This window comes from Saccopteryx leptura, chromosome 1 (genome assembly GCF_036850995.1).
Source record: "Saccopteryx leptura isolate mSacLep1 chromosome 1, mSacLep1_pri_phased_curated, whole genome shotgun sequence".
Taxonomy (NCBI): domain Eukaryota; kingdom Metazoa; phylum Chordata; class Mammalia; order Chiroptera; family Emballonuridae; genus Saccopteryx; species Saccopteryx leptura.
Genome location: NC_089503.1, coordinates 69,512,882 through 69,526,525, shown reverse-complemented (window position 1 = coordinate 69,526,525; position 13,644 = coordinate 69,512,882). Strand labels below are relative to the sequence as shown.

Here is a 13,644-nt window from a genome sequence, read left to right as displayed (position 1 = left end):
GATAAATAGTAAAGGAAAGTATTAAACAGTTTAAATAAAAGAAATACAATTAGCAGATAAGAATATAAGAAAAAATGGCCATTCTCATTAATAAAGAAATACTCATATATGGGAAATATCATTTGCACCAATTAAATTATCAATTTTTTAAAAATAATAATGTCAATGCTTGCAAGATTGTGGTGAAACTGGTGTGTGTGTGTGTGTGTATATATATATGTGTGTGTGTGTATATATATATGGTTTTTTAGAGGAAATAAAATGGTACAAAGCTTTGGAAAATAACATAAATCAAGAACCTAATGTTTTTGGGGGGATAGGAATATATTTGAAAGAAATTGTAAAATAAGAAAAGTCAATATGTTCATTCCATCATTGTTTATAATATTAAAACAATAAATATAACCTGATATCTAACCATTAAAGGATGGTTAAATTATATTTTCATAGGAAGTAATATTATATAACATGACACCAAAATAATAATTATGGAGACCCTATCAGAAAGTCTTAAATTATAATGTAAGGGGGAAATTCTAGAATATTTAGTTACATATGTTCTGTGTATATATAAAACTATATGAACACAGAATTAGTAGCATAGAGTATAAAGTACACACAGTTGGCAACAAGATGGGCTCTAGTTGAATTCTGGCTTTATATTTGCAAGCTGTTGATCTCTGACAACTTAAGTTCTTTGTGTTTTGTTTTCTTATACATAAAATGGAGATATTCATACCTACCTTATAGGACAGCTGAAGGACTTAAATTAGATAATTCTGTAAAGTCTGAGACAAGGTAATGGAATTAGGGATGAATTTGTTTCTCTTATTTTGATTTTCATTAATTTCACAATGTTTTGGGAATAGAAAATATATTTGAATTTAATATTGATCACTAAAGTTATACTCAGAAATATAATACATACCTTGTAGTATTGATTATATGGCTAATTGTAGTGATGCAAATAATGATTTTTATGTAGTACTAAACATCTCAAATCTGCTAAATCATATTTATTTATTTAACAGATATTTATATAGCTTTTATTACCATGTTACAGGTACTGTTCAAAATACTTAATTCACTGAGTTACTGTAACAACCCCATGAGAAAATGCTATTATATCCCAGTCTTACAGATGAGAAACTGACAGTCAGAGAGCTTTAAGTGACTTGCACAAGGTCACATTGCGATATGTGGTAGATCTGGTATTTGAACTCAGGCCATGGCTACTTTTCAATTGGTCTGTCAAAACATGTCCAGTTAACATGTGTGGTGCTTGGCTCTATAGAGATGGCACAAAACAAAGAATACCATCCTTAACCTGCAGAAGATCACTCTCTAGGGCAGGGGTCCCCAAACTTTTTACACAGGGGGCCAGTTCACTGTCCCTCAGACTGTTGGAGGGCCAGACTATAAAAAAAATATGAACAAATCCCTGTGCACATTGCACATATCTTATTTTAAAGTAAAAAAACAAAATGGGAACAAATACAATATTTAAAATAAAGAACAAGTAAATTTAAATCAATAAACTGACCAGTATTTCCATGGGAACTAGGCTCCTCTCACTGACCACCAGTGAAAGAGGTGCCCCTTCTGGAAGTGTGGTGGGGGCCGGATAAATGGCCTCAGGGGGCCGCATGCGGCCCTCGGGGCCGTAGTTTGGGGACCCCTGCTCTAGGGTTTATCTACAAACTCAAAATTCTCTCCCTCAACTCAGGTAAATACTGTTCATGTCACAACTAAATGCTCTTCACGGAGTGCTGCCTCTTCTCACCCCTAATGACCAAGCTTCTAAATGACAATCTGCAGTCTATGCTTGGCTTTCTGTGCCAGTCATTGTTTTCAGAGTACATGCTAAGAAACCTGGAGTTGTGTGAAGGAGCGTCATGTTCTGCAAACATTTGACCCGAGTTTCTCTTTATAAATGCTTTTGTGCATACATATCTTTATACTCTACATAAATAAGTAATTAATATTATAACTAAGATATTAAACTAATACTACAAACTACAATTATGCATTAAAGTATGTTTTATCATACATTAAACACATAGGAAACCCACAGTGCATTCTTTTTTTGCTGTAGGATTGTCACTGTGCATAGCTTAACTAAAAGTATCCCTTTACTGTAATTGAAAAATATTCTGAGATTGCAAGGCAAGTTCTTACAAACCTGAAAAATTGTTATCACTTGGGAGGTGGTGTAACACAACAGTTAAGAATAATGGCTCTAGAGTCAGAGAGTCTAGATGACATTTCAAGCACAGGTATTTACCAGATGACTTTGGGTAAGGTTCTAGACCTCACTCTACTTTATTTTCCCCATCTGTTCAATGGAACAACACTTACCTCATAGGCTTGTGAGATTTAAAAGATGTAAACACATAAACTTAGAAAAATGACTTGGGCAATATAAATGTTCAATAAATGTTAGATATTATAATTATTGTTGCAACCACTTATCTATAAGATCAGTCTTTGCTGGTTACCATGCAACCAAAACAAAATATGCAATTACATTAAATTTAAGGTTGATATGCAACTGAAATTTTCATTTCTTAAGTTTTTGTGTTTATCCAACAGTTGAATTGTTATTAATTATACAAGTAAGTGTTGCAAATTTGAACTAATAAATTTAAACTAGTTAAATACTACTCTAATTGGAAAATTTGCTCTTTTTAAAATTTAGCTTGGAAAAAAATGTTTTGCACTAAAAAAAATAATAATACATTGCATCATAATGAAATTTGTTTTTGTGCTCTATGTTGCCTTATTCCAAGGAAAAAATCACCTTCTCCAAATATGTTTGTTTCTTTTCATGTCTAACTGTGATTTAAAGCTTACTTTTGAATAATACATGTTGAAATCAAATTATATGGAAATAATAACCCCTCATCTAGTAGAATATTATATTTTGGGGGATTCTACTTATCACCAAAAGAACTGTGATTTAATCATTAATATATTTCTTTTAAGATTGGTTATTTTCTTGACAAAAAGACTGATTGAAATGGGCAAAGGCATTTTAAATAAATGATCTGTGTTTTTCTTTCTTTTTTTGCAGTCATTCCCAACACAGCACTGCTACCCGCCAGCCTTCAGTGACTCTCCAACGGGCTATCTCACTGGAAGGGTAAGATAAGAATAATATGAAGTTTTCTCTTAAACTAAACTGTGCAGCCTCATCACTTTGAGCAGAAAGAAAGCCCTTTTCTTCCTTGCCTCCCTCTCTTTTCTTTTTCTCTCCCTCTCTCCCTCCCTCCTTCATTCTCTCTCTCTCCTTCTCTCCTTCATTCTCTCTCTCTCCCTCTCTCCCTTACTCTCCCTCCCTCTTCTTCCCTCTACCTTTCTCTCTCTCTACCTCCTTTTTTTTCTCTCCCTCCCTTTCGCTCAGCAAATATTTATGAATCTTATGTTATATGCCAAACACTGTACTGTGTATTAGATTTAGCAAGTCAAATAAGACATCTTCTTTCCCTCCAGAGGGATCATTGTCTAGTAGGAGTGACAGAAATAAAACACATACTTGTATACAGCATAAACATCTCACAGGAGACATATGTAAGGGATTAATAGAGAACTCAGGAAGGATAGCTGGCTGAGAACGGGTATCAGAGAGGGAGGGAGGGAAGACAGGATGGTTTCAGAGAAGTTATAACTCTCAAGCTGAGAACTGAAGCGTCTGTGGATGTTTGCCTGATGAAGAAGAAAGAGCAGGTGCATAAACTGACCACATGAGCAAGCATGTGGTAGGAAAAGACCATTGAGTGGCTCAGTGCTGAGGCACAGGGTGCGTGAAATACAGGGTGTATGAAGTAGTGGAGGTGAGAATGCTGATGTTGGCTGGGTGGGCATACATGTAGAAGACTTGGTATTTTTTATAATAGTACTGACATTACCTATGTGTTTGTTATAGTAATTGTTCCTGTTGTTGTTATACATAGCATATATTTCATTCATCAGGTGGGAGAGTTTCTCATTTATATTAAATAGTTTGTTAAAATAGTCAGGAACTGGTGTCTTCATTATACTTGGGAGAGGCATATTTCTATATACATAGGTAATAATCATTTGTGGAAGCAATCCAAATCATTGCTTGAGTCTGCTTCATTGCCTTCTTAATATTTATATAAAATATTTTAATTACTAAAATTATACTTAAATGCTTATTAAGCACTTTATGAATAACCTAAGTATTTTCTGTATATTGGCTTATTGTCAGCTCCAAAAGAAAAGATTTAGGACCAGAATAAGAAATGCTTTGACATTTCATATATATATATATATATATACACACACACACACACACACACACACACACACACACACACACAGAGGAAGAAAGTTTAAGACAAAAAAGACCACGTAAACACACAATAGGAAATAGTGTTCCCAGCCTCTGAACATTCTCTAATTGGACTTGAGGAGCAGTCAGCACCTGCAGTGAAAGTTTGTATAGCCTGTGACTGACCCTCCATCACACTTCCCTCAATTTCTCTTTTCTGGAAAGTACTGTTGTTCAAAATAACTGTCCCACCAAACTCAGCTGCTAGTCACATCCTCCAAAGGACTATGATGGTTTACAAATTGTGCACATTAAGACAGATATGTGGGAAGAGCCCTGAAAGGCCCTCCAGGATAACAAGGGAATGAGCCTTATCTCTCAGGAACACACTGACAGTGTTGCGATTCTGTAGTGACAGGAAAGGGAGCTTCATCGGGTATTTAATGAGATTATTCAAAACGTGCACTTGTTGGGAATAAATATAATACAAATTCATGGATATTTCTTCAAGAGAAGGGAAAAGAAACTAACTTTTATTGAGTGCTTATTAGGTGGCAGGCTATATTCCTCTATCTATTGATTGATTTATCTGTCCATTCATCTATCTGATTTTATTTCCAAAATTGTCTTATGAAATAGGCAACCTGTTCTCTAAACCTTGATTCACAAAGAGGTTAAGCAGTTTTCCCAGAGCACCTACATGGAAAGTACCACAACTTGAATCTGAAGTCAATTTTTACTCCATTGTACAGGTCCGTCCCCTACAATGAAGCATGAAAAGGCTCTATTGAATGGTCATGACATTCATAAACCACATTCATGCTAAGTTAGACATATTGAAGAACTCCCTAGGGTAAATAGAGATAAAGAACTAGAAATGACTCTAAGCCCAGAAGTCCTCAAACAGAATCGATGACTCACCATTTGGGATGGCTCTGGAGGTCCATGTGTATGCTAAGTGGCTGGGGTGTTGTTTGTGGGAGAGGTGAGGGTGTGGCTGAACTTACCGTTGGTTTCTACCTCACCATCCTTGTTTATGAAGACATCCATTGGCTGGGTGGCTGTCATTCCACATTTTGGTCATAAACACAAAGACTTACTCCAGCTATGCTAAATACTAGCATTTCCTTCTAAAGTTATTCCCAAACCTTCCTTTCTTCAAATTCACAAAACCTTATCAGCAGCTTGCCAATAAGCATAGTTAAGCATTTTGCACTGTTTTCTACTTAAATGAAATGACCTCTGTGATTCTAATTCTCTGCCAAGATGAAGCCCAAAATGCCAAGGCCTTACCTTGACTTCATAACACAAGAGTGACCCCTTTTCTAAGAAAAAGAACAACAGTATTCTCATCTATACTTTATTGTTCTAACTGGTATAGAGCAGTTTGCCTCATATCTAGTGAATAATTCACTGAGGGAAATATTCTGTTTCCTGCAATCATGGAAGAAAACTGACTCTGAGATCAAAGAATCAGTTTTGAATCCTGTCCTCTGGGCCATCTGTTATTGTTCATCTTAAACAAGACCTTTCCCTCCAAGCGTGGGGTTCTTCCTCCACAAAAAGGGAGAATAGGAAAGACTCTCCAACTTTCTGTAAAAGTAGCAGGCACAAGTGTTCTGAGAAAACAAAAGTTTTATTTTTATACCCTAGATTAGTTTAAAGGCCCACTCTTAACAGTTGTTGTTAAATGCATGTATATGTATTATAAATATAAAATGGTTCTGATTATAAAATAAAATATTTGAAGTAGAAATAATTTTGCATTGCTAGAATATTTAGAAGAGGATACCGCAGTAGTTGTCAAACCCACAACACTAAAGTTAATGCTGTATGTGACCAGCTGGCTAGTAAACAGAGAGATTATGTAGCATATAATCACTATCACTGAATGCATAGAGAGAAAGTTGTTTTCCACTTTGCATAGGCCAATGGGTCTTTTAACATGAAGGTCTTGTACTGCTGAGTGTAGGCGATCAGCTAAAGTTAGAGTTTTATTATTTCAAAACTTTCTTTTCTAATGCTCTTGTAAAAAGCAACTATACAGGCTTCTACTTTAAAAGGCCATGTGTTTATATATGTATTTTTCACCTAAGTTGCTATTTGCCTGACATAAAATAAATGGAAATTATTTCATATTTCTAGTAAATTTGATAAATGGAGGCAAAAAGAAAAAAAAACTGTCTAATTGAGCTTTTGCCTAGAGTTATTGCTGTTTTTTAAGTTGGTATCTGAATCATCTTTAAGTATGCCAGACATAACAAGGTAGAATAACATCCCCATTAACAGTGTGAGCTCCTTGCTTCAGGTTCAAGGTGACAGATGTGTCCCACACCTTAACCTCCATTTCCTCCTAAAACCCCATTAAAAGGATGATAATGCGCCCTGGACAGCTTGGTTGGTTAGAGCATCATCCCAATACACGAAGGTTGTAGGTTCAATCCCCAGTCAGGGAACATACAGTAACAGATCGATGTTTCTCTTTCTCTCTCTCTCTCTCTCTCTCTCTCCCTTCCTCTAAAAAAATCAAAAAAGGAAAAAAAACATGTAAAGGAAGCAGAAAAAATAATTTTAATAAAAAGGACATCTCATAACAGTAAACAAATTGGGATGGGGGCGTCAAAGGCCAAAACATTAATGAAACAGAACCAAGCAGTCCCAGCCTAAGCTCATCTACAGAGGCAGAGCCATGTGCTGTTCAACTCCCTCTTCCAGAGTTGGGTTTCCAGGGAGGCCACCCACAGAGAAGGCCCACCCTCACACACAGCCTTGTAGGGAGGGTTCTGAAGTTCAGGAGGGAGCCGGTCTGCCCAGCAGCACCCAGGAAACTCGCAGACTTCAGGATAATGACAACAGATGGGATGGAGAGCAGAGTCTGAGAATAGACTGAAGATTCCCGCTCAGGATGCACACACCCCTGCAGACAGGACAGCTGCCAGGCAAGAGCTTCCCACCACTCAGAAAATGAAACAGTTTCTTCTGAGGAAGCCAGATAAGCTAGTTTGTGTGTTCCCCACACCGTGAAGCCGCTAGCTACAGTGTGTGCTCCTAGTGAGGACAGTTCCAGATAACCCGAAGCCTTTCGGTCAAGAAGCTTTGCCTTGATCTGCAACACGCCCTGCAGCCTGTCTACTACTTCATTCTTAAATGTGAGGGATAGCCATGAGTTAGCAAGTGTTTTAGCAAAACCCACAAAATGACAGAAATAAGATTAAAATACACATGTACAGAAAAAAAAATATTCTCAAGGAACCAGAGAGGTAATTCTGGGAACAAGATAGAGTTGAAAGAAATACTCTGGTATAAGCATATTTTTAGCACTGTGGAGGTAACCACTAGACTTAAAAGCTGGCTGAATGGTTAAAATGGTTACCCCTGGGGATCCAGGTCTGACCCTCAGGGAAGATGACACACATGGGATTTCAAGGAATGTATTTGGAATTAGGCAGAGGTTAAAAGAACAGAAAATCATGTGCAGAAACATAGAAGTATCATTATGATTAGCTACTCCAATAGCTTCCATTCAGGAATGAGCCCGCACTCCACACTTTGTTCTGTCTTGTGTTAGAAGATCATTTCAGTAACAATGTAGAGGCAGAATTTTCTAAGAACTAGCATTTTCACATTGATATAGTAGCTGCCCTGGAAGGCGTTAACGATCCTTTATAAGCTGCACTTAACAAGAACCTAGATGGCCATCTACATGGATATTATAGAAGGAATTCTTTAACGAGTGTATGTCTAATTAACTCCAACCAAAAATCTCTCGCAAATCCATACATCTGTGTGTGTCCAAAGGAGAATTAAAAGGCAGTCTTGCTATATCAACTATACCTAAGGAAACCCTTGTCTCACATTAAATGATGGGACAGGCCCATCTCTATAGGAAGTCATTTATAACCTCTCTTTGGCACCTTCCACATCCTAAGACCACTCCAAGCTCTTGAGGCCATGGCACCATTGAGGCTGGAGAGCTGCTGTGTTCCCACGTTAGGCCTGAGCAGGTGTCCATTCCAAGGACCTGGGAATAGGACCTCGACTGGAATCAATGGCTCTCTTGTTCTCTTCCCACTCCTCTTCCCTTGATGGGAAATGCTTTCTTATAGCTAAAATGCATCAGGTGTACCAGGATGATACTGACGTAAAACACTCAGTCTTCTTAGTCTAGCTGTCTAGATTCTTGGTTCCAAAATATATGATCACCATAGAAAGTGGAATCATTATTGACCTGGAAGTCAGGAGACCTGGTTCAAGTCTGCCACCTCTTACTGTATAATTTTTTAATAGTTACCACATATACAAAATGATGAGGTTCAGTTAAATAAAGCATTATCTTAGATTGCTTCCAACTCTAACCTTGTATAGGTTCATGAGTTTTGAAAATATAAAAGTTTGGCTACTGGACTTGTAGGAATATTTCTAGATATAGAGCCTAAGGGACCATTGGAGTCTAGACAGCTGACCCTTAGGAGCAGTTGGTGTTATGTCTACCCACATTTACAGACACAGTCATATTTCAGGATCTGTAATCCGTGTAAATATTCAACTTTCTCCAAAGCACTTCCTCACCCTGACCTTCAAAATTAGTGCTAAGCAGTGCTTCCCAGAGTAACTAGGCCTAGAGTGCTGAACATTGCACTGAACCACCTTCAGTCTTGAAAGCTTTATTCAGGTTATTAGTCACTGGAGTCACTGGTCAAAAACCTGAGCCTTTGTTAACCGCAGAAAGGTAAATGACCTCACTGAACAAGCTGGGTTACGTGGAGACAGTTTTTGTGTATCTTTAGAGTATATTGAAATGATATATGTAGTTGTCACCTTTTTTATTTTGCTCTCCTGCTAGCTAAGAGTTTATTTTGGGGAAGATATAGTAGGAAAATTAAGGAGACAAGCAACTAGTTGGTTTTAGAAACACTTAAATCAAATTTCCCCTCACCCCTCAAAAATTGTTTTTTGTTTTCATTTTTTTTTTTTTTTTGCTTCTTATTCATAGTTTAATAAAGACAAACCAGCCTCTTGCATAGCTCTCAATGAGAGCCAGTGCTGACATCTGCAGCCAGGTCACCTGCTGAAAGGACCTAGCTGCATGGAAGGACTAAGGGGGTTTATAAACCCCTCCTTTCGTCCTGGGAGAAAAGAGGGACCTTCAGAGCTTAAACCTCAGCAGACTCATAAGGAAACAATCAGAACAGTAGATATCCCCAGATCATCAGTTCCCCTCAGTTCACCATCATGTGTTTGCTTTCCATTTCTCCTCGTGTCCCTGCTGTCTCCACCTTGGCCTCCATGCTAAACTGTCAGCTCATTTTTCTTAGCCCCATTTCTATTGGTCTACTCCTTCTTCTTTCTACTGCCTTACTTTATAAGACATCCTTTCCTAGGCCTTGTAATCTTCCTTCCTTTCATGTATAGAACTGAAAATATAAAAGATGTCATTACAGCAAACATTAAGGACTGCCCAAAATTTATCAGTGTTGAAAAAATGTGGCCCTGGCCAGTTGTCTCAGTGGTAGAGCGTCAGCCCGGTGTGTGGCTATCCCAGGTATGATTCCCAGTCAGGGCACACAGGAGAAACAACCATCTGCTTCTCCACCCCTCCCCATCTCTCTTCTCTCTCTCTCTTTTCTTTGCCTCCTGCAGCCAGGGCTCAATTGGAGTGAGTTGGCCTTGGGTGCTGAGGGTGGCTCCATAGCCTCCACCTCTAAGAAGAGCTCAATTGCTGAGCAATGGAGCAGGGCCTCAGATGGGCAGAACATCACCCCTAGTGGGCTTGCCAGGTGTATCCTGGTCAGGGTGCATGCGGGAGTCTGTCTCTGCCTCCCCTCCTCTCACTGAATAAAAAAAAAAAATGCAGAGGCTGCAGAGAGCTAAAGAATACTTAAGGGCTACCATACTTGGGATTCTATTTACAAAATCTGGATCTCCCATACCACCTGCTGATGAAAAAAACCTGTGTGTGTTTTTAAGTGTCCAATTTCTTGTATAGGACAGATAGAAGTTGTCAAATTTGGAATTTTAAGGAAAATATAAAAAAATATTTGGGGGGATGACATTGATAATCTAGATTTATATTTTTCCAAGTAAAGACTTTTATAAACATTAACCCCCATCAGCATTATTATTCCATTAAAAAAAGCTTTCTTAAATTGTAGAAACTAGGAAAGACATAAAAGCAAGACTATAGAGCACTCCGTCGTGAAAGTAGACAGTCCAAAGGCATAGACTGTAGAGTCAAACATTATTTTTTCTATTCAAATGCTAAATATTAAATATTGCATATTTAATACAGCTGATCGGTTGTAAGTGCTTTCCCGCATTTGATTCTGATAACAGTTACTATTGTGTATGAGCACATTTTCCTAATTTATGGATGAGGCCCAGTGGGGCTTTGAGAAATGCTGGAGTCTCAGGTCACACAGCCAGTAAGTGAAAGACGTGGGATTTAAACGCGCATTTCTAAATCACTATCGTCTACCTTCTCCTGCCTCCTCAGAATTATATGTGTTTTATTACTACAAGTTGGTCAATTTTAAGGCCAAAGTAAGATAATCAAATATAATGTGGAGGTGAATATGATTTCTGGGGTTTGGGAGGTTTCAGTTATTAAAGTCATTGTCAAAAATCCAGTTTCATATATGAATGTTCGTTAACAAAATTAGAATGACCACCTAATGTGATTTCACTAACCTTGAAATATGCTGAATTAGAAGAGGTAGAGGATCAATATTTTCACACTTTTGGCATTTGGGTTACCCCACAGAATAGGAAGAAACCCAGAAACGACAGGTGAGGAGTCTGATTATTTGGAGCCGCGGGGCTCCCCCGTGTGGTGGCATTGCACACTGCGTCTGCTCAGTGCCACACCACTGGAATTTCTCAGTGAGAGCCACGGAATCCACTGGGGAATTCCGTACAGGGTTGTTGTTGTTTTTAATAATTCGTCCTAATATTCTGTGCAGAGTTCAATGGCAACATAATTACTTATCATTGCCCTGCATATCTTTCTTGGCAACCTCTACTTATTTTCTAATAAGTTGGTTTAATAAAGGACTCAAAGTAAATTGTGAGTAAACTTTCTTCTCATTAATATATAATTATACATGCTAGAAGAAGTCTTCTGCAGAACATTCAACTAAAACATTGTTTCTCTTAATGCTCATAATTATTAATGCAAATAATAATATGATCATCTATGGTGTTAACTGAGATGGCATTGAAGAGCTAGTTAACATATTGAATGATCCAAGGAGGAATTTTAAAAGTACTCAGTCATAACCTTATTAGGCTAGTAAAAATGAATGCAGGAAATGTTATCCCATGGCAGGATTTAGTTTTCCAAACTGTCAGAAAGTTTTATCAATTACAAACCACCTAATTGTAGTCCAAGCACCAACTTTCTGTTTATATTTGCACCGTTATCCCTCTTTGAATGCTGCTCTTTTTCTAGTGTCTTTAGTATGAAGGGTGCCCTTGCTGATGTCAGTCTGTTTAGGACCAATCAATACATTCAATTGGAAATACAATGATGAGCCATGCAGACTCTACCCCTGCCTCCAGTCTGATAGGAAGAAGCAGACATTCATCAAATAATCAAACAAGCAAATGAAAATCTCTGACTGTGCCAAATGTTGTGTAAAACTGGCCTGTGGTGCCTTGAGTGCCTGTGATAGGGGATGTGACCTTGTCAGGGAGCTCAGGGAGGTCATGGAAGTCTCTGAACGATGAGTGGGGTTAACTAGGCAGAGACAAAGGGCCATCACCACTGGCTGCACATGCAACGATTACAAATCTGTCCAAGTGTATTTCTGAGCTGAGCACAGACTAGAACAACGTGAATTCAATTGAGCTTGGCATTTAGACATTTATAATGAGGAGGCTGACTCAGGGTTGACTCCGTCTCCTCTGGAGAGGCCTTCTGACTTCCGATAAAGCCTTCCAGTTGTTTATCAGAACTGTATGATCTCTGGGTAGATGCAGTTTGCTAAATCCCGTCTCTGCTGTCCCACTAACTGTGTGTGTGTGTGTGTGTGTGTGTGTGTGTGTGTGTGTGTGTGTGTGCGCGCATGTGTTATCCGCCTGTGTGGCAGAATGCTGAGGTCATTTCTTACCAGTGTTGCTTCCTATATCCCTCCTCTCCTATCTTCTTTTTCTGGCCTCTCTTATTTTCTGTATTTTTGCCCTCTCTCTTTTCTCTCTATAAACTTTCTTTTCCTCCTTCTGCTTTACTTTTACTCTGTTTCCCATTTATTTCCTCCTTTGCCTTTTTTATTCTTCTCCTCTTTTGCTGTTCACGGGAAGGTACTAAGCTTGTTTGTACAGCGTGTTACTATTACCAGAGGCACTTCGTGGACAATAGCCTTTTTGATCCTGATAACAATTTTGCAAGAAAAGCTGGGTAAGAATCATTTCTATTTTTTTACAGGTGTTAGGAGGTTAAGTGGCTTCCCAAGATCATGTATTTTAAGAAAGGGCTGAACCTCGACTGCAACCTAGATACCTGTCTCCCAGCCCCACGCTCTCACCACTGGACATCCTGCCTCAACAGAAATGTAGAACACATTCCAACTACGTCTTTACGTCTTTTAGTCTGATTCACTGAGAAGCTCCTTCTTTGTCCTTTCTTTATTATTTACAAATATGAGTCTAGACAGAAGTCGTGGTCAGAGGGGTTCTCCTGGTGCTCATTCATCATATGAGAGGAAAACAGCCTCAGTCTCATCTGATGAATATTTACTGGATATTGCATTTGACCTTGAACTGAACCCTTTATAAATAATGATTTTCATTATATTTTTTACCTTGCTGGGCTGTGACCTGGGAGCTGGGATGGCTGTGGAGAGCAGGGAATGACAAGGAATGCTCTGGGTACTATTTGTCAGCCTTCATTACATTACTCATCTTGAGACATCCATCTTTATAGCTCCAAACTGAATCTGGTGGTTTGCTCTGCGTGTTTTGCTAATCCCTCAGAGACCCTCAAATTCCATTAGGATTTCTGTTTTCTTCCTTCTCCTGCCAATTATAAGATAGTTTAAAGAAAGAGCACACCCATATCCTATGCCTTAGGCCAGATGGCCATCTATTACAGAAAAGCAGCCAGGGGTCTTTATCCTTTATTTAATCTGTCTGCTGAGTCCAGTCCTGGTAAATGTTTACTCCACTTGTTATAGGAGGAGTGACAAGATCTCAATTCTTGTCTTCTTAAAAGAAAGAATGCAATCAAGAGGCAAAATGCAGCAAAAAAAGGAAGAATTTGTTGGCAATACAGAAAGAAATTTAGAGAAAAGGGGACCTTGGAAACTGATTTGGTGGTTAGTCCTGGACGAGCTGCCGCTGGCCACTACTCTCCT

At 38.4% G+C, this 13,644-nt stretch overlaps 1 protein-coding gene across 15 annotated transcripts in view; it reads left to right on the top strand.

Annotated features, from left to right (window-relative positions):
* The window catches only part of DLG2 (discs large MAGUK scaffold protein 2), a 2,140,731-nt gene that overhangs the window by 1,724,052 nt on the left and 403,035 nt on the right, over positions 1 to 13,644 (top strand). For all 15 annotated transcript variants that reach the window (XM_066369745.1, XM_066369736.1, XM_066369732.1 and 12 more), the window contains one exon: positions 3,074 to 3,142. In XM_066369745.1, the coding sequence (XP_066225842.1) occupies positions 3,074 to 3,142 (69 nt within the window). The remainder of the gene's footprint in view (positions 1 to 3,073; positions 3,143 to 13,644) is intronic.